The following is a 21,871-nucleotide window of genomic DNA, read 5'->3' on the forward strand; positions in this document are numbered from 1 at the left end:
GTATCTGAAGGGGGGGGGGGGGGGGTTGGTCAAAAGCATTAAAACTTAGCTACACTGACTTGAGAATTTTATATAGGACTAACGTCAGTTAGTCTACAGTTTATACAGTTAGTCTTAACTGGCATTAGTTTTGTATACTCCAGAACTAACAGCGGTACCCAAGTATAATGCAGGGGTACCAAATGCCTGTTAAGGGGTGCCTGGGTGGCTCAGTGGGTTAAAGCTTCTGCCTTCAGTTCAGGTTATGGTCTCAGGGTCCTGGGATCAAGCCCTGCATGGGGCTCTCTGCTCAGCGGGGAGCCTGCTTCCTCCTCTCTCCCTGCCTGCCTGACTACTTGTAATCTGTCTATCAAATAAATAAATAAAATATTTTTAAAAAACAAAAACAAATACCTGTTAAAATAAATTGTAAACAAAACCCAGCACAGATTAAATCTGAACAAGTTATTTTCTACTTAACACAATGACCCTCAACTTGGAGACCACCAGCCCCTACCAGCTTCCAATGAGGGCAAGAGGTTCTTGAATCCACATACATAGCCAGCATTGCCAATGGACTAAATAAACCATATGCTTCTCAAATATAGGGTGACTGCTCCTCAAATGTAAATAGTTGCTGATGTGATTGATGAAATTCAATATATTCAAAGAAAGTATTGAATTTATAATTAGTTCATCACTGGATAGTTTATTTTCTCAGCTAATATACAGAAAATATACAACCATTCAAATGAGTGAGTCCTTGAAAATTTTGCCATCGTAAAAAGTTACTTCATACAACAAAAGGGTTAGGGATCACCAGCCTCTGAACTCTCCAGACAAGGTTTGAGGTATCTGATTCCAGCATCTCGTACATAGGCTGAATTCCTTTCACGGTGATGAATGACAAAAATACATGCATGGTAGTAAGATTTGCTGATAGGGATAAAAAAATGACTTTTCACTTAGAGTAATAAAATTTGAAGTAACAAAAGGAAAACAAATAAATACATACACATACACTAAAACCTATACAAAAATATATGAATTTAATATATTGGGTCTCCTCCATAGATCTACTAATCTACACAGAGGATACTGAAATGCTCCCTTAGCATCCACTGCCTAGCATCACTGTCAGCTAAATGAGCTCACAGGGCTGTTTTGCACCTGCTTTCCCACTTCTGCTCTGTAAAGAGCTTCTGGTTTATTAGCAAAGTGGTCCTTCTTTAAAAACAATAAGAACAAATGAGGAAGGAAGAATAAGTATGAACTCATTGGCAAATCTATGGCAGGTTGATTGCCTGGTCCTCCTTGAATTTGGGGATCTTCTTAAATTCACTTTGCTTCTTGAAGAAAAGTTGGGCCAGGATGTGGTCTGCTGTGGCCTGGAGATAATCGTCCATGTCAAGAGTTTGCAACTGGTAGTGGAAACCAAAACAGGATACATCAGCACCAAAGTACTCAGATTCCTACAAAGATCTTACAGCCATCATGGCACTTGCAAGCCAGCGGGGTACTTGGCTGTATAACTTTATGGCCACCATGAACTCCTGAGAATGGTCACCTTGTAAGCCTGTCTTCCTTTGCCCCACAGAGCTCAACTTTTCAATTCCGAGAATAAGGAAAGTCCAGCTGATGGCTAGAGGTGTTGAGGCATTGGAAACCTTCTCTGGACGGGATGTCTATCCTACTGAAAGGGAGTTCCTTTGATAAGGGAAGACCCTCTCTGTCTTCCCATGAGCAGGGACTAGAAACAAAAGGGCTTCTCAGGGTTCCATGCCCAGCAGCACACAACAGAGGCAAACCCTGCTGCCAAATAATGGGTTCTCCTACTCCACAGCCAGACACAGCCCACCTCCTCTGGGTTGATAATGTCTGCTATCTGGCCTGGCTGTCCAGTGGGTTGGGTCTGACCATCTGTCCTTGTTTTCTCTATCAAGCTCTTTCCTCTCTGATGCTAACTCTCTCAGTCAGCCTCTCTCAATTTGGCCTTCTGGAACTATCTCGCTGTGTGTTTCTGTCTCTCTCTCTGTGTGTCTGTGTGTGTGTTTTTCTCAGGTGGTTTGGAACTTGCGGAATTAGGAGAAAATGTGATATACATAATCCCTTTATCACCAGATGAGATTATTTGGTTCTCCTCCTCTTCACATATGTTCTGCCTATCATTCATTTATTCATTCAGCTCACGTTTACTGAGGGCCTCCTGTGGTCCAGATACCTTGCTTAGCAGGATATTTTGCCATTAGAGACACTCAGCAATCTCTCTAGAACTGTCTTATACTCACCTGGTCTCCGGTGCTGAAGGCAAGAAGGAAAAGCAAATCCTCATCACATGTGCTCTTAATATAATGTTGGGTTCCCATGGGGAAAAATACCACATCTCCAATGTGAACATCAAACTCCACGATACCCTGAGTATTAATAATGCCCACCTAAAGAGGGGGGGAAAAACTGTGTTGAAGCTAAGCAAATAATCAAATAATCATTAAAGAGAAGTATTAATAATGAAGAATAAATGAATAAAAACATTTAGTTATAAAGGGACTTCTTAGGGAGGGTAAATAGGACAAAATAGAGGCCATCTTTTACATAAAATCTCGTGTTTCTGAGATGTAGCCCCCCCAGAAGTCAAAAGACACTCTATTTAAGTAGATGTTCCTCAAAACGCATTAGTGAATTCAACACTGTGGAACATCATGCAATAAGAGCATCAATCACTATGTTCTAGTGAAGAATTATAAATTCCCTAATCAAGCAGAAGGCTCACATCTCACTGTTTTTCTGCCCTCATGCCCTCCTCCTGACTTGCTCAGGAAAATTCAGCCTTCCAGCACAGCAGCACCCTAATAGCTCCCCTTAAAAGGATCAGAAACGAAATGTGCACACATATGCACGCCCGTGAGCACACAGCACACCAAAAATAACATCTGATCCTTGAAACAGAATTTGGGAGTAACTACAATGCCCTTTACCAATGTATCCAAGCCTTCACCTATAAAAACAAAAAACTTTTGCTAAGGAAGATCTAGCAAGTGCAATTCAGTCTGGTTTGGTTCTTTCCGTCAGGATAGAGACAGGAACAAGCTAGAAGTCCACTTAGACCTGAGTAGGCCATCGCTGACTTCCCCAGGGAGCCCTGTGATGGTCCAGAAGAACTACGGTCAAGTCACTACCATAATGTGCTATTCAGTTTGGCTTTTCTCATGATAACCATATAACTGACCATCCAAACCAAGACTCTCTGAAGATTCACCAGTTTCACCCAGACAAGTGTACATCAGGAGGATCCTGCATAAACAAAGTACGTGGCCACCCTGAGTACGTCAAAGTACGTCACACTGAGAGGACGCCAGTGATGTCACAGTCCCCAAAGAGCAGCACACTAAACCTTGTATTCCCTAAAAATGCGAAACTCTGAAAATGTAAACTGTTTCAAACCCTTCACCCTACGTGATAACTTCTTTCTCATTTCTGACACGGGCTGAGCCTCTTCTCATGCTAATATCAAAGTCAGAAGCTATCCAGCATGGCCTGCATGGTATTTTCTATGGAAATGGTCTAGAAAGCCATTAGCACCAAGTCTTTCAACGTTACCAACAACTGAACCAAAACAAAGAAAAACCTCCTGTTTGCTTCTTTCTGCATTAAAAAGGAAAGTTCAAGAAGTTGTTCATGGAGAAATTACCTTTGCACATCCACTTATTACATATCCCATTTCATTTGCATTAAAATGAAAATGCGGCTGTCGTAATCCGTTGTTATAAATTCTGAGTGTACACAAAGTGAGAGCATTCTGATGCTTGAAAAAGGAAAAGACATACAAATCCGGTTATTTAGCAAACATCCCACTCAGCAACTTAACCATTCAACTTAACCATCCTAATTACAACTTCTCTTTCTGCAGCCCTCACAGAGAACATACAATTTTTTTTAATCCCTTATATTTATTACATCTCTTGTTCCTTAAAACAACCTTGTAAGGTTGGTAGTGTTCGTCCCTCCTTTTTTGCAGGTGAGGAATTTGAAATATAGATTGGCTAAGCCATTTACTTAGGGTTGGACAGTGGTGGACCTGGGATTTCAATCAGGGTATTTGATGGCCCCGTTGAACTCATCGTCATTATGCAATGCAGCCAGTTGAGCTTTTTTTTTTTTTTTTTTAAGATTTTATTTATTTATTTGACAGACAGAGATCACAAGTAGGCAGAGAGGCAGGCAGAGAGAGAGAGAGAGAGGAGGAGTAAGCAGGCTCCCCATAGAGCAAAGAGCCCGATGCGGGGCTTGATTCCAGAACCCTGGGATCATGACCTGAGCCAAAGGCAGAGGCTTCAACCCACTGAGCCACCCAGGCACCCCCAGTTGAGCATTTAAAAACAAATGAAAGAGAAATCTCACAAGCATCCAGTCTTTTCATTAATGTAACTATCCAGACCAGGAAGTTAGGCTCCCCAATTCACACTATGGTCTCAATGAATAGTTTCCATTAATCAAATCTAGTAATGTTTGACTAGATTTTTCCTTTGCCTTTCTTCCAAAAGAAGGCTGAATCTAATCTAAATCTCATATTTCCATCCATCTTAGTGATCACCAAATTTTTTTTTCTTGGGGCACCTAAGTGGCTCTGTTAGTTAAGCATCTGTGTTCAGCTCAGGTCATGATCCTGGGGTCCAGGGATTAAGCCCCAAGTTAGTCTCTTTGTTCAGCAGGGAGTTTGTTTCTCCCTCTCCCTTTGCCCCTCCCCATCGCTCCCCCCGCCAGCCTCTACCAAGCTCTCTTGCTCTCTCTCGGACAAATAAGTAGAATCTGTAAAAAAAAAAAAAAAAATTTTCTCAATTACCTGATTCAGGAATTCACCAAAAATTTTTTCATGGTTGCTTAGTTCGCTTCCATTTTTCCAGTATTGTGCCAGTTGTATTACTCCTCCTGGAAATTGATATTCTTTTGAACCTGAGTCAGAGGAAGTTTAAAAAACAAGACAAAAGTAAGGCATCCACAAAGTGGATGAAAGGAATCAAAAGGTACAAACTTCTAGTTATAAAATAAGTAAGTCATAGGGATGTAATGTACAGTATTCCAACTATAAATAATAATACTGTACTGCATATTTGAAAGTTGCTAAGATCTTAAAATTTCTCATTACAGGGGCACCTGGGTGATTCAGTCATTAAGTCTTTGGCTCAGGTCATGATCCCAATGATCTCAGTCCTGGGATTGAGCCCCACGTCAGGTTCCCTGCTCGCCAGGAAGTCTGCTTCTCCCTCTCCCACTCCCCCTGCTTGTGTTCCCTCTCTTGCTATGTCTTTCTCTGACAAATAAATAAATAAAATTGTTTTTAAAAAATTCTCATTACAAGAAAAAAAGATTCTATGTATAGTAACTTCAATAAAATAATTTTTAAAAAAATACAAAACCTAATTTAAAAATTTAAAACTTAATTTAAAATCTCTTATTTGAGGGGGGCCTGGGTGGCTCAGTGGGTTAAAGCCTCTGCCTTCCGCTCAGGGTTCTGGGATGGAGCCCCGCATCAGGCTCTCTGCTCAGCAGGGAGCCTGCTTCCCCCTCTCTTTCTCTGCCTGCCTCTCTGCCTACTTGTGATCTCTGTGTGTCAAATAAACAAAGAAAATCTTTAAAAAATAAAAATAAAATAAAATCTCCTATTTGAAATCCCTTAATTGCTCCTCTTTCCCATCAAAATGAAGTATAAACTCATCAGCATGGCTTCTGAAACCTGCATTCTTTTTTTTTTTTTTTTTTTTAAAGATTTTATTTATTTATTTGTCAGAGAGAGAGAGAGCGAGCACAGGCAGACAGAGTGGAAGGCAGAGTCAGAGGGAGAAGCAGGCTCCCCGCGGAGCAAGGAGCCCGATGTGGGACTCGATCCCAGGACGCTGGGATCATGACCTGAGCCGAAGGCAGCTGCTTAACCAACTGAGCCACCCAGGCGTCCCTGAAACCTGCATTCTTAAACCCTCTTCTCTCATCAGCCTCTTCTCCTGAGGCACCTCCAGTCCCAACACACACCCTCACACTTTGAAATCTTCTACTACATTCTCTTTAGCTTCCATTCTTTTTCTCTCATTTCCTATTCTTTAAAGAAACGGTGTTTTTTCAAACTCCTCATTACTTTACCTACTATTAAAAAAAAACACATTACATCTCAATCCAACACCTATGTAATCACATATACCAACACTTAACTAGAAAGATTTTGCAAAATAACATATTATACCTTTAAGGTCATAAAAATATCTCCACACAAGACTCTCTGGAGACTGAACATAACTAGGATTTATAACCAGTTCTGCCAAGTTGGGGGGAAGGTTGACACCCTGGTCCTCTTTCTGCTTCTGGAACGTTCTAATGAAATTAATTCCACCTTCAGGCTGAAACACATAAGAAATCATTCACGGTATTTGCAAAACATTCCACAAATTTTAGTAATAGAAGGGTAAGTAGCTGAGGATAGGGCACCATTGTGGTTTTCAGTGGCCCAGTCAAAGAAACTGACCTCAGTCAACCTGAGGCTGTGATATTCATGAAAATCCTCCAAGTTTTCAATGCATGTTGGCTTTTAAAGAGTTGATGTTTTATAATCATTATAATCCTATAAAAATATATACTGGTTTTCATATTTACAAATATTCTCTTAATGACTCATATTTTCCACTTCTCCCTATAACATTCAATCAGGATCTGCTGTGAGGTCAATTTCAAAACTTCCCTAGATAGATTTCTAAATCTGTCACAGAATTTCTTCCAGTTGCTACTTATGGCCATTACCAATTCTTCTGATCACCCATTTGTATCGTTAGCATCTGCATCTGGCCCTCTCCCTCTACACCCAGCCCTATGAGCAGCCCCTCCATGATAACTGAAGAATTTAGAAAGACCAAAGCAGCTTTCCTTCAGGAAAACAATGGGCTTCTCTGCATTTGAATTAGGAAAACACAATTACATCATCTGCAGCAAACTTCTCCCTGAATGAGCATCTATCTTTTCGGAGATCAAACTACAGTCATTTTTATTAATGCTATCAAAACTTTTCTACGAATTCATTATGGTTTCTTGTAGAAGTCCTTCATAAAGGAAAGTAAAAACTAAGTCAGTTTCAAAGTCGTGTATCTTTAATAGGAATACAAGTTATGTTCTTGAGTTCATTACCCAAATCGTACCCTACTAACTGCTACCCTAGAAACACAAATACTCATGCTTTCTTTGTGCCTATGTAATGCAAACACTCAATGAAGGATTTGTGTTCAGTAGTGGTACAGACCTTAAGTGACCTGGAAGCAATATCTTCAGGTACAGAAAAAAATACATCATCAACATCTAGTGTCTGAAGTTCATCATGTGTGGAAAAGAAGAGTAAGAAAAAGCAGTCTTCGTTCCCCACATTCTTGATCCAGTGTAGAGTATTTTTAGGGAAGAAGATCACTTGGCCAGCTGTAACATTGTATGTAGTAACTACACCACCATCATCAACCACCCCAATCCATGCCGTCCCCTGAAACATAACAGAAAACACATACAACGTCACTTTAGAGCAATGTTTCTCAAATCTTTTTCATTACACCTTTTTTTTCTCAATTTTTTAAAATACATTTAAAAAATATTTTCTTTATTTGAGAGAGAGAACATGAGACGGGAGAAGGTCAGAAGGAGAAGAAGACTCCCCATGGAGTTGGGAGCCTGATGCGGGATTCCATCCCCAGACTCCAGGATCAGGACCTGAGCTAAAGGCAGTTGCTTAACCAACTGAGCCACCCAGGTGCCCTCATTACATCTCTTATAAGGTACCATTTTAATCTTTTTTAACTAATTACCATCCTATGAAATTTTGACACTACAGATGTGCTATTGATCTGGGTACACCTTACATTCATCATGCTCGTGCACTACATGCGTAAAAAAAGTGACCTTTACACATAAAAAAAGTGAGGCGTTTTACCTTCTAAAGTTTTTGCCCCCCTCCCCAGGGGGCAATATCACCTCTATTGAGAATTTAGAATTCTAAGTTCATGCTTCAGAGTTTGAAAAGACTACAAGCACATGTGTGTGTGTTCACAGGTGGTCATGCTGACATGTACGTCCATGTATCTCCATGTTTCCATGTGTATGCATACGGATGCACGTTATTTCCTAGATAAAAAGTCTGCACACAATTTTAATAATAATACTAATAGTAATAACACAGTGCTTTTCTTCTGTGTCCAGATATTCTTCTAAGGCACTTTACCTGTCTTAGCTCAATCATCCCTTGTATCAACCCTATGAAGCAAGTACTATTATTATCCTCATTTTATAGAGAGAAATTGAATCTGTAAAGAATGTACAGTTTTCCCAAGATTACTCTGCTAGTCAATGGCAAAGCTGGGAATTGGACCTCTAGCAGTCTAGTTACAAAGTCTACACTTTTTTGAATTGTGTTAAGAACATTTAGCATGAGACCAATCTTCTTAAATTTTTAAGTGTCCAATATAGTATTGTTAATGACAAACAAATTGCTGTACAGAAGATCCCTAAAACTCAATTCTTTAGTCAAAATATCTAGAAATAGAGATAGAATGGTGCTTGCCAGAGGCTGGAGGGAAGTCTATACTTGTAATGCATACTACACCATACTTTGATTCCACTTATACAAAATCCTTTTTCTCATTCTCAAATCATCTCTACAATATTATTCTGTAAATAGTAGAAAATGTAATATTATTTCTTCCAGAGTTGGTCATTAGGGAAGCATCTACAAGAAGTCTTTTGTGGGGCATGTGCACTCTAATGTTTATAGCAGCAATGTCCACAATAGCCAAACTATGGAAAGAACCTAGGTGTCCATCAACAGATGAATGGATAAAGAAGATATGGTACACACACACACACACACACACACACACACACACACACACACACAGGAATACTATGCAGCCATCAAAAAAGCCCCAAATCCTGCCATTTGCAACAATGTGGATGGAACTAGAGGGTATTATGCCAAATGAAATAAGTCAATCAGAGAGGGACGATTATCATATGATCTCACTGATTTGAGGAATCTGAGAAACAAGACAGAGGATCATAGGAGAAGGGAGGGAAAAATGAAACAAGACAAAACTAGAGAGGGTGACAAATCCTAAGAGACTCTTGGTCTCAGGAAACAAACTGAGGGTTGCTGGAGTGGCGGGGGGGGTGGGAGGGGTGGGGGGGGAAATGGACACTGGGGAGAGTATGTGCTATGGTGAGTGCTGTGAATTGGGTAAGACTGATGAATCACAGACCCATACCCCTGAAACAAATAATACATTCTATGTTAATAAATAAATAAATACACTATCTCTGAGAAAGGTAAAAAAAAAAAAAAAAAAAAAAAAGGAGTCTTTGTTGTATCTACACAGATGTGTACAACTCAGTTCCAGATGAGTATTAAAGAGACAGGAGAAAGGTGAACCTCTAAAGTGCTCTCTCCAAGTCCACGGCAGCAGTGTGTCTCTATGCATACCAGGGTACAAATTACTCCAAACCCACAGCAGAAGCAGCCCCATGGCCAATGGGCCATGCACAACAGGGCCATGCACTCTGGTCACCCCAGCGGCCCTGAACCTGGTGGCCCTGCCTCCCTCGGGGCTACTCCTTTCACGGCTTTCATGAAGACACTCCGATACGAAAGCAACATCCGTGGGTGAGTATGCAGTAGAGAGACTTCCTTCACATCCTATTGACTGGCTCCTTACCATGTATGTGAGGGATCCAACAATTTTCCTGGGATCTAAACAATATTCTAGCCACATTTATTTACTTTAGAGTTGAACTTTTTTATATTTTTGTAAGTAAGATGTAATTGACTCACAACATCCTATTAGTTTCAGGTGTACGACACAAAGATTTGACACTCATATTACACTGTGAAACAATCCCCACCAGTCTAGTTTTAACATCCATCACCCTTGCTAGAATTTTTTCTTCTGATGGGAACTTTTAAGTTCTACTCTCTTGCCCACTTTCAAATTTACAATTCAATATTATGAAATATAGTCACCATGCTGTATATTACATCCCATGATTTATTTATTTTATAACTGGAAGTCTATACCTCTTGACCACCTTCTAGCTCACATTTAGGAGATCACATTAGAAACTCTCTCTGGACTTTCCAGAACAGTTCTCCAGACTGAGCTGGATTCCAGGCCTGTTATCTACTGGAACATGCTCCGGGCTAATTTCCACTAATTTCCCTACTTGAGATTTGTTTTAATTTAAGGGTCTCCTTCCACTTACATGCCTTTCCTTCCTCCTGTTATCCTGCCACCGCTCAGCCAGAGCCATGGAAACTAATCTTTTGGAGACTGTCCTCTTTTTTTTTTTTAAGATTTATTTATTTATGGGGGACGGGTCAAGGGAGAGGGAGAGAGGGCCAAGCAGACTCTGCACTGAGCGCAGAGCCTAACAGAGGGTTCCATCTCATCCCCTGAGATCAAACCCTGAGCCAAAACCAGGGGTTGGACATTTAACGGACTGCACCACCCAGGTGCCCCAAGACAGTCCTCTTCTACATATTCTGTATATGTGGAAAAAGACAAAATGGCAGAAAACATGGACTTGCCCCAGGCCAACAACTAAAGTTGATCTTTAGAAAACTCAATCCTTCTGAGCCTCTGTTCATAAGAAATAAGAAGTTTGGTCTCAGACAGATGAAACTCTAATCTCTCTTTCTGTTGTAAATTCTAAAACTGAATGAATTGCATAAACAAGGGGTATTACTAACACCAACAGAAATATGTCACTTAACACTGGCTGATCTATTAATAGGATCACCAGGGTAAGACCAAAGTCTGAAAGTACCGTGAGCAAGCACTTAGTCATTATCCCTCTCCCAGTATCTGGACTACAGAATGCAACAATCAATACTTTCTAGAATTAATGAATTATTTGAAATTCAAGTGAGAACGCTCATTTCACCTCTAGCTCTCTATCACTTGACTCCTAGACAGTTCTATCAAGTCTGAACCACAAAAGTGCATCTAATTGGCCTGATCTTGGGGACTCCAGGCTGAACATCAGCAAACTGCTTTTTTCCTTAGAAGAAAGCAGCCATCTCTTTGATCACTGGATCAGAGCTACAAGTTTTAGCTTTGGCTCAAAAGATGGAACAGTGATCTTATTTTAACAATAGCAAATGAAAAATGATTTCATGCTGAAGAAAGAAGTTCACAGTGATGCCAAGAATAATTACAACAAACAGGTTAATGCTTCAGGCCACTGCTAACAAATCTAATTGAATACACAGCCCAAGCCTGGGTGTTGTCTGTCACTTAGCTAAGTAGGTTTTACAACAACTAAAATAATAGCTTGAGGACACACAGCATAAACACTGAGGCGCAGAACACAGGCAAACTGGTTATACCTGTACAAGGTAGCCATGTTCATTAGCATTGAAGTGCCAGTGAGGGGCCCGGAGACCGTTGCTTTTTATTCTCAGGGTCCCCAGAGTCATCTGTGATCTCTGACTGTTCAAGCTGCTGCCAAAGGCCTCTTCTTCAATGCTGAGGTAGTCTTTGACGTTGTTCCTATACCGGGCCCACTGGATTGCACCGCCAGGGAATTCAAAGACCTGAAATGTCAGACAAGCAACCGTCAACACGGAGGTCATCTGAGGAACAAGAGGCCACTGTGGCCTGCAGAGTAAGAGGTAGGCAAAACAGAAAAGACAGTGGTGAGCGGATGAAGACTGGAGGCCCAGAAGGGAAGAGGAAGAATAGGTCTGCAAGACTCTAGGAATGACAGTAGTGCCTACAGAATGGTGGGTTGAGACCCTGATTAGACATGAAAAGAACATGTATCTTGACAAGAGAATAGAGAGCTTTGCATTTGTCTGTCTGCAGTCCTCCCCTCTGGGCTGACACAGAGCTATCAGTGACAGAAAATCTCTTCCTGGGGCCAGTGTCAAGCCAACACTTCTCTCCTCTGTGGCTCACCTCCCTTCCTCTAGATGGCCCACAGTCCGTTCCTTCCAGTGAAGAGAGAACAAAGCTTAGTAAACAGGCAATGGGAGGTTTGTTTTGAAATCACTGTTAGAATAGATGATCCTTTTTGCTAAATGTGTGATTCATACCTTGGATTTAGGCAAATGATTAAGAAACTGGTATTTTGGATCAACAGCCTTTTGCACTACGGGAACCGTTGTTTGCAGAGGCCGGACTTCCAGGTGGACTTGTGAATGTGGCTGAGAGTTGTGAACATAAACCAAGGAAAGTATCAGTACTCCTACTGCCGTGGTGACGGTACAGGCCAAGAGACACACCAGGAAAACGCTCATCAGTGACCACTGCCTCTTCTTCTCCTAAGAGAAATTTTAAAGCCATTATTTTCCACTCTTGGTGCATTAAAAATATTGCATCCTTTCTCACTTTGGCTTATATTTTCTTTTACTTAAAAAATGCACTTCTGGGATAAATATACTCAGTAAAATAATACATGTGTAAATATGAGTGTAAATAAATACAAATGTACACACACACACACACACACACACACCATTTACCTTGCCTGACACCCAAATAAATAAGAAAAACAATAAACATAGGAAAAGCTGAGGCACAGAATAAATGATTAGAAAATTAAGTAGCCAGTTAAGTTTGTACGTAAAATGCGTTCGAGTGCAGCCAATCAGCCCCTGTTTACCAGTCCCTTCACCTGAAAATTAAAGAGATTATAAAGACTAGATTTCAAGAATCTTTTAGTTCCAGAATAATCCATGCAATCACATGAACAGGTAATAGGCCTGGGGAAAGTAACGTACCAGTAAACAACTGGCCTGATAGATCTTAGCCTCACTCTCTCTCCCTCCTTCACTTAAATAGCTTCATCAGACACCCCCTTCCATGGATGACCTGTCTCAGCTACTAACTCATCTACCAAGTCCAAGTCCAATATTTCCATGTACTGCTGGGTTACTATTTCCTCGTTATCACATTACAAATACATGCTACAAACAACAGTATTATTTCTGTGAGTTACCATTCACATTACTGAAAGCTACCAAAAGAATACACACCTTAACTTTTGAACCAATTTGCCCTCATTCCTCTGACCACAAAATGGCATTTATAAGTGCTAATGTCATGGTTTCCTGTCCACTGCCCTCTGAATTCCTCTCTAAGCAGGCATAGCTTTGATTACTAATAACTCGAACACAGATGTTAGCATGTCAACATTCTTAAATGGTATATTTTGTATAGTATAATCATTGATTAACATTCGCAATTTTACATTGTATGAGGATATTATACTGAACAATAACCAATTCACTAATACCATGAACAACAAATTCATGAAAAGTTGAACCATTACAAAGCTAATGGAGATGTGAGCTTGGAGTTGATAAGACGGAAAGCAAATCAAGAAATGTCCAGAGCAGGAGATGCTACCTTTCAAAAGAGGGTCACTTGAGGAAAGCTGGTCTAAAAAGGGATTCTTTCCTGACCCTGCATAAAGGTTTGGAGGGAGCTAATCTCAAGGTGTCAGTCTGAACCTTACCATTCTGGAGATGGTGTCCATCTTCCTCGTAGAAAAAGTATTCTGTGCTGCATCTTCATGCATCTCAAAGGCTGAGTTGTCCATTTGTAACAGAAGCAGCCAACTCACTGAGAAAGAAAAAGGGGGAGATGTAGCTTTAGTCGATGGGGAGATCCCTGAGAGGTGAGGAATGACAACTCTCCAGTACGGGACTACTAATATATAGCTGAAAGTTAAGGAAACAAAATAAGGAAGTTATAATCTCCGTTTAAGGGAAAAAAAAAAAAACACACAACACACACAGAAAAACCCCAGAAAGAATTGCCAAATTAGAGACCAATAAAATACTTTCGTTGGTCCTCATGTCTTTGCCTACTGATGACGCAAACACAGATAATGATAACTGACATTTCCTTCTCTCACGGTGCGCCAGGCACTGTACTAATCACCTCCGTTACGTGACTGAACTCTTACAGCGACTCTCAGGTACTCCCAGCCTTCCTATTTTGTGGACAAGGAAACTGAGACAAGGAAACGCAGTCACTGCCCTGCTGATATCAGCATCAGAGCAAAGCATCATCTCTCGGAAGATTTTTCATGACACTGGTTCTCCACAGTTTCAGGGTGGGTGCGTTGTCTAGTACAACCTTTTTTCACCCAAATCGGTCCTGCCTCTAAAACAACGGACTGATTTTCCCATGTGCTTTCTTGAATAATTTTGTTCCCTGAAAATTAAATCTTCATTCACAATTCACTTGCATCATATTTTCTGGTGATGAGGGGTGGCCCGAGTCACCTAAAAACCATTCCTATAATCCACAAAACATTAACCATCGTTCCTTCCTTTCTATCTTATCTGTCTTCCTCCAGTGGATGTGGCTGAATGCCTACTGTGTTCCAAGCTGTTTACCACTCCTGTGAAACAACACGAGGCCTCTGAATAGCTTCTAGTAGGAGAAATGGAAAGGAAAACACTACCAAAGACTGTGCTGTGTTCTGACAGAACTATGCACAAGGCTCTGTGAGGATAGAGAAGACAGTCATCGTGTCTGAGATGAGGCTTCTCCAAAGTCAGAATTTTGAGCTGAGCCTTTGAGTCCCAACACGGCTTCACTAGGTAGGCCCAGTTAGTTAGTCCATCACATTCTAGTCCATATTTCTGGCTTGTCTCTAAGAAGCTCCGGAACATGGGATAACAATGTAGACGCTCTCTGGGTTAGCCAGCTCAGGCTCTGACAAGGCTGCAGGTGGTCACTCTTTGAGGCGATGGACAGCTGACACTGGGGCCTTCCTATCACATCTCCTCAAATCTAAGATCCCCCAGGGCACCATACCAGCTAGCCTTTCCCCACCAAGACCTGGAACTGAAATGAATGGTACTGATTTTGAGGTCATAAAGTATTTCAAATAATTATTTTTCTGTGGAGCCAGTAAGGTGATGTCATCGTGTTACCGGGTTGTTGTATATCTTGTTATATATTTTGTGTACCATAAAATACAGTGTTTTTCCTGTTCAGTGTACCCTGTGCATTTGTTAACTGGAGTACATTCCACACCCTAACATCTCTGAAAATGGGATGTGTTTTACAAAGGATGGTCTCTAAGACTAAAGGAAAGTATGCCAGTTTTCCTTCGTCTTATCAGCAAATGGTACTATATGGATCTTCAAAGCAAGTTTTACACAATTTTTTATTTTACCATTTTTCTTTCTCAGGAGTATGAAAACACAGTCCTCTGTCACCAGCAGTATCTAGGAGCTACATTTAGCATTTATGTAAATGGCAAGACAAGCAAATCATCAACCGAACTATATGAAAACTCACGTTAGCACTAAATCAAAGAACGCTGCAGCTGGATGGGGTCCTTTTCGTCTTTGCAGATAAGAAAACAGAGGGCTGGGACCTGGGTGGTGCAGTTGCTTAAGCATCAGACTCTTGGTTTGGCCCAGGTGGTGATCTCAGGGTCTTGATCTCAGGGTCCTAGGATTGAGCCCATGTTAGTCTCCACATGGTCTCTGCTTGAGATTCTCTCTCCCTCTCCCTTTGCTCTTCCTGCTCGTGCTCTCTTGCTCTCTAAAATAGATAAATTAATTGGAAGAAAGAAAGTGAGAGAGAGAGAAAGGAGAAAGAAAGAAAGAAAGAGAGAGAGAGAGAAAGAAAGGAAACAGGGATCAGAGAGACTAAGTATTTTTCTTAAAGTAACACAGTAAGTCACTGGCAGACCCAGAACAAATGTCCTTCTCTCTCAATTTCAGCCAAAGATTTTCCTATTTCTTTTTGCTGTTGGGGAACTTTGTGCCTTTGATATACATGTAAATAGAGAATTGAACCAAAAGAGCTAAAAGGCAGAATATCATCAAAATCATTTTAAGATATATGAATGCAACTCTGTGGTGCAGCCTTCGGTAATGGGTATGCTAGCCATTCACATAACCCTCAGAAGTGGGGTAGTTTCTACTAAACCAGAAATTCTTGGCAGACTGGGAAGTAAGTAGGCAGAACTGCTCACTGAAGTGGAGTCTACAACTAGTAGCCAAATCACCAAGCCGGTGCCAGACAGTCATTAAAAGGGAAAGACTGGTGACCCCATTTTTCAAACACCCCATTTTTGTAACATACCTAATCACACATCTAATAGTCATTTTCATTTTTTTTTAAGATTTCATTTATTTATTTGAAGAGAGAGCCATATCGAGAGAGGGAACACAAGCAGGAGGAGTGAGAGAGGGTGAAAGAAGCAGGCTTCCCGCCAGGGGGAGAGTCCCCTGTGGGGCTGGATCCCAGGACACTGGGATCATGACCTGAGCCGAAGGCAGAGGCTTAATGTCTGAGCCACCCAGGCGCCCCTAATAATCATTTTTAAATAAGAGCCATACTACTTGGGGTGCCTGGGTGGCTCAGGGGGTTAAGCCTCTGCCTTCAGCTTAAGTCATGATCTCAGGTCTCAGGTGGTGGGATCAAGACCTGCATTGGGCTCTCTGCTCAGCGGGGGGCCTGCTTCCCCCCCCCCCCCCCCGCCTACTTGTGATCTCTCTCTCTCTCTCTCTGTCAAATAAATCTCTCTGTCAAATAAATAAATAAAATCTTAAAAAAAAAAAGAGGCATACTACTTACATGTTGTGGTCAAAGACAAACATGGGTCAATGCCACACAATTGGGAGGAACAGTTAACAAATGCATGCCCAATACTTTTGCTGTGACTTCAAAATGTTTAAGCTATTGTACTTCCAAACATAAGTACCTGAAAATATTTCCTAAGGTTCACTTATACTGTCAAATATAATAATTGCTCAATTGAAACATAATTAGGAGATACAAACATTTTTTATTCACCAGTGGGCAGGATTATCCCCCAAATATTTGACCACCTGTAGGGCACAGGCACTGAGCAGTTAGAAGAGAAGCAGTTAGCTGGTGTGGCCACCAGATAAATGTGTACTAGGTGAACCTCAGTCCTGCCAATAGCTACAACCAGGGCACGAGTTTATAGTAGAATGGTTAAGAGTACACATTCTGGAGACAGACCACCAAGGTTTGAATCCTCACTCTGCACTCACTAGCTCTGATATGATGTACCAAGGACAGATTAATTCTGGTCTATGGTAGCCTTCCCAGTAATGCATAACCCTCAGTCGAATCATGACAAAACATCAAACAAACCCAGACTGAGGGACATTTTACAAAATTACAGAGTATAATCACTGACTCTTCAAAAATGCCAAGGTCATAAAAGGCAAGGAAAGGCAAGAACTGTCATAAATGGCAAGAGACTAAGGAACCATTACAACTAGATGGATTGGATCCTGGAATAGAAAAAGGACATTATGGGTTAAAAACTAGTGAAATCTGAATAAGGTCTGTAGTTTATTTAACGGTATCATGTCAGATTTTGAAAACTGTTCTATTGCTGTGTAGATGCTGATAGAAGGAGAAGCCAGAAGAAAGCTGCTCAGGGTTTATCTGCAACTCCAAAGTCTAGAGTCTATGATTATCTTAAAATAAAAAGTGAAAAAGAAGAGAAAAAAAAGAAGGGAGGAAGGACAGAAGGTGGGCGCAAGAGAGAAAAGAAGGAAGAGGGAGGGAAGGAAGGTAGGGGGAGAGAAAGAAGGAAAATCCTGAAAAATAACAATTACCTCTTTATGGGGCACATGGCTAGTTTATATTTCCCAACATCCTTAACAGATGTGGTCACGCAACTGAGTTTTAGTCAGTGAGATTTGAGTGGAAATGCTGTTTGTCATTTCCAAGCTAAGACTTTAAAAAAAAAAAAAAAGGTTTGAGCCCCCCCCCCAATCGTGCCTTTTCTGCCTTTCACCAACTGGATGCACAGATGCCCTTTGGGATGGCAAAGCCACTAGAGGGAAGGAGTCTAAGTCCCCAGTTCACTGTGTAGATAAAACCACCTACCAAACAAGAACTCCCATCTCAAGCTCTTGCATAAAAATAAATAATAAAGGTTTCTTTTCCATTGCACCAGGATACATCTAGGGGAGTCTATCTTTTACCAAAAACTAAGACAAACATATTTATAACCTTCCAAGCCCTTATTTTCACTGAGGTTTGCTACCAGGTTTACTTTTGCTTGATGTTTATCTCCATCCCAAGGGGTAGGAGCACACGAACAATCAATCTGGCAAGGGCTAAGTCTGCTGACTGCACCATCAAAGAGGAGTCCTTGGGTGGCTCATTCAGTTGGGTGTCCCACTCTTGATTTCAGCTCACGTCATGGTTTCTAGGTTATGAGATCTTGCCCTGTGTCAGGCTCTGCACTGGGCATGGAGTCTGACTGGGATTCCCTCCTCCCTCTGCCCCGACTTCTCATTCTCAAAAAAAAAAAAAAAAAAATCTATAAAGGGACAAACTGAATATACATTAAGATACATGGGTGCCCGGGTGGCTCACTTGGTTAAGCATCTGCCTTTGACTCAGGTCATGATCTCAGGGTCCTGGAATCAAGCCCTGCATTGGGCTCTCTGCTCCCTCTCACTCTCCCTCTGTGCTCTTTCTCTCTCAAAAAAATAAATTAATTAAAAAAAAAAAGAAGATACAACTTTTCATTAAATAACTTGAGTTTATTTTCCTGGAACACATCCAATCAGAAAAGAATATTGTTTTCCTTCGATAAACTGGGCCAACTAGATTTTGCATGCTGCTCTGGTAGGAAGAAAAGACAGGGCCTCTAAGTTCCGTTAAGAACGTTTCCCCAAATTCCCCCCTAAGTTATCTGTCTTCTATAATCATTGTGGTAGAAAAGACTGATAAGACAGTGTTGGGCAATTCTTTCTGATTACTTCTTTTGAAATCTCTACCAGTAACAAGACTGATCCTTATTCTCATTATGCAAATGAGCTATCTGGATATCAGAGGTATATGAGGACATGCTATATCCCAGACACTGCAGAGATTACCAAAGTCATACATGACACAGACCCTTGCCTCAAAGACTACAATGTAATGATTCATTCCAGCCAACAGATGCAGAAGGAAGATTGAACAGGGAAAATGTAATGTTTTATGGCTCCCTGATAAGACAAGGAAATCACCTTACTCACCCCACAGATAAAACTTCTACAATTACCTTAAAATGCTTTGTATCAAAATTAATGCCGTCCACTTAAATTCCAGATCTTAGTGGGGAAAGGCTCAATACATACTCCCCCGCTCCCACATCCCACCATTATCCATCCCAGGATGTTCTCAGGAAGAACTCTAGCATTACAGGTGTTATGTGGGTATGAGCTTCTACAGTGTCAGAGAACACTGGAAATGAGCTCTGAACTTAGGAAGTGAAGAAAATGAAAATATTCTACTCATTCAACTCTACATGACAATCTGATCTTGGACTAACCTTGCTAAATCAGTTTCCCCATGTGTACAAAATTAAAGCCAGATTAAATGGTCTTATGACGATCTGGCTCCACCCACTTGAATTGAGGATATAATTATTTTGAACAACAGCATTAAACTGCTAGCTTCCAAACACTCCCATTTTTTCAAGATTCCATTGACATAATGATTCAAGATATTCAACATTCCGGGGCGCCTGGGTGGCTTATGATCTCAGGGTCCTGGGATCGAGTCCCGCATCGGGCTCTCTGCTCAGCAGGGAGCCTGCTTCCCTCTCTCTCTCTCTCTGGCTGCCTCTCCATCTACTTGTGATTTCTCTGTCAAATTAATAAATAAAATCTTAAAAAAAAAAAGATATTCAACATTCCAAGTTTTCTGCAAAATAAGTTGCTGCATATGTAACTTATAGTGCCAATCTGTGGAGGCTGAGAAAAATTAGGGCCATCCCACCTCAGGTTTAGCCGTAGCATAAGCACAGCCATCTTAGCTCCGGCAGCCATCTCAGACTCCTGTGCCCAAGGGCTGAACTTTCCCCTAATTTACTTTAGTTCTAAGGACCCCCATCCTGCTTTGGTTCCAGAGACCCCCACCCTGCTTTAGTAACAGGAACCCATAAATACCCCTGCCTTAACTAAGCTCAGGGTCCAAGTCCCTACTCTGCTGTGTCAGGTATACTTGGGCCCAAGCTTAAGCTTGTTAAATAAACCCTCGTGTGATTGCATCGGTGTTGGCTCCTTGGTGGTCTCTCGGACCGAAAACTCGGGTACAACAAATCTAACAGAATATTAACAGAGAAAGACAACTCCAGGAAAGCCATCAAGTGATTATATGATCAACAAAATCAACTGAATTCAACTCCAGAAAACTTGTTATAGCTGAAGGGGAGCAAATTTTGCCATCCCAAGATATGCCTCTTTGGCATATTGGTTATTTTAAGCGGGTTATTTTTTAAAAAACAGTGGAAGTGAGAGAAACTGAAAACCAAGTAGAAGTTACCCTTCCTAAAAGGTATTTACATTTGTAAGGGAAATCTCATTTGGAAGGGTGTTTCTCCCTTGCTATGCCAGGAAGAAAGGGGATGACTTAATCTTTAGAAACTCTTATCAAGGAGGAGGCTAGGAATTAAATTTGCATAACAATCTTACTCTTCTTTACTTTGTTTTTCCTAGTTACCTCTCGTAGCTGACTTGCCACCCCCCAACATCTTCTTTTGTCTTTAGCTAAAGATGGTATTTAAGTTGATGGTTTCAGTCATTATGGGGAGTTACTCACTTTTTCTGGGTTTCTCCAATGTATGCTGGAGGTATAAGTGTTATTATAAACTTTTGTTTGATTTTCTCCTATTACTGCCTCATGTTAATTCTTAGCCCAGCCAGAATGATCTTGAAGGGCAGAGAAAGATTTTTTTCTCTCCAACACAGCTCAAATGGATTCATTCAACAAATATTAAGTGCCCCATATGTGCCAGCTGTCCTTCTAGTTGCTTGGGATATATCAGTAAATGAAAAAGACAAAAGTCCCCTGCCCATGTGCAGAATCAGAACAGATCTTTAAAAAAAAAGTAATAATTGACATTCTACATTAGAAAATGTTAAGTGTTCGGTGGGAAGCCTGCTTCTACCTCTCTCTCTGCCTGCCTCTCTGCCTACTTGTGATCTCTATCTGTCAAATGAATAAATAAAATCTTTAAAAAAAAAAAAAAAAAGAAAATGTTAAGTGTTACGAGAAAAAAAAAAGCAGAGGAGAAGCAAAGTGTGTGCTATGGAAAGAAGCAATTTTAAGAAGGTAATCAAAATTTCCTTAAAAAGGGAGGCTCAGCTTTATTGGTGCCAAGCTATGTGCCTATAGGAAAGGAATATAAATTGTCTTTTTTTTAAAAAAGAGTTTATTTATTTATGTGACAGACAAAGATCACAAGTAGGCAGAGAGGCAAGTGTTGTGCCCAAATTCCGAGACCCCCCCCAAAGACGACCACCAGAGTCCAGAGTCAAAGCCAAACAGCAAGGGTTGTTTATTACGAGTTCCAACCTGGACCTCAGCGCACTCATTGCCGGTGGCGCTAAGAGGTCCCGAGCTCAGGATCACAGCACTTTTTATACACTATTTTTGGGGAGGCAGGGACTTAGCATACATCATAGTATCCTGTAACAAATCGCCACATACCGCAGGAAAATCAAAAAGGAACTCTATAATATAACTGGTGCACTACAGAGCGGGAAAAGGCTGGGAACAGATTATTGGTTAGGTCAAAGGGCTGTCATTCTTCAAATTGCTTGGTTGGCACCCCTAGGGTATGTGTCACCTCAGGATTGGCCGGGGTCTCCCTGTCAAGCTGCAGGGCGCCCGGATGGTTATTATCTCTTGCACCCAGAGCCGGGTGCGGGGTCTGGGAGCAGTCATTTTGTCACGTCCAATTCTGGGTGGGGGTTTCTCTGGCGCCAGATGACTGTTATCTCTCTGCCCAGAGCCGGGTGGGGGTCCGGGAGCGGCCACTCTGCCAAGTTCAGTTCTGGGCGGGGGTTGTGTGGTTACAGAGTGCC

At 41.2% G+C, this 21,871-nt stretch overlaps 1 protein-coding gene across 1 annotated transcript in view; it reads right to left on the bottom strand.

Moving 5' to 3' along the window:
* Nucleotides 1-396: 396 nt before the first annotated feature.
* The window catches only part of C13H18orf54 (chromosome 13 C18orf54 homolog), a 62,239-nt gene continuing 40,764 nt past the window's right edge, over nt 397-21,871 (bottom strand). The window contains exons 1-10 of the mRNA XM_032311411.1: nt 15,309-15,353; nt 13,507-13,613; nt 12,083-12,310; nt 11,375-11,581; nt 7,256-7,486; nt 6,212-6,365; nt 4,820-4,929; nt 3,668-3,781; nt 2,268-2,414; nt 397-1,400 (exon numbers count right to left, since the gene is read on the bottom strand). Coding sequence (XP_032167302.1) covers nt 1,266-1,400; nt 2,268-2,414; nt 3,668-3,781; nt 4,820-4,929; nt 6,212-6,365; nt 7,256-7,486; nt 11,375-11,581; nt 12,083-12,310; nt 13,507-13,590 — 1,410 coding nt within the window. The 5' untranslated portion in view covers nt 13,591-13,613; nt 15,309-15,353 and the 3' untranslated portion in view covers nt 397-1,265. Of the gene's footprint in view, nt 1,401-2,267; nt 2,415-3,667; nt 3,782-4,819; nt 4,930-6,211; nt 6,366-7,255; nt 7,487-11,374; nt 11,582-12,082; nt 12,311-13,506; nt 13,614-15,308 lie in introns of the transcript that reaches the window.

Source organism: Mustela erminea, chromosome 13 (genome assembly GCF_009829155.1).
Source record: "Mustela erminea isolate mMusErm1 chromosome 13, mMusErm1.Pri, whole genome shotgun sequence".
NCBI classification, from domain to species: domain Eukaryota; kingdom Metazoa; phylum Chordata; class Mammalia; order Carnivora; family Mustelidae; genus Mustela; species Mustela erminea.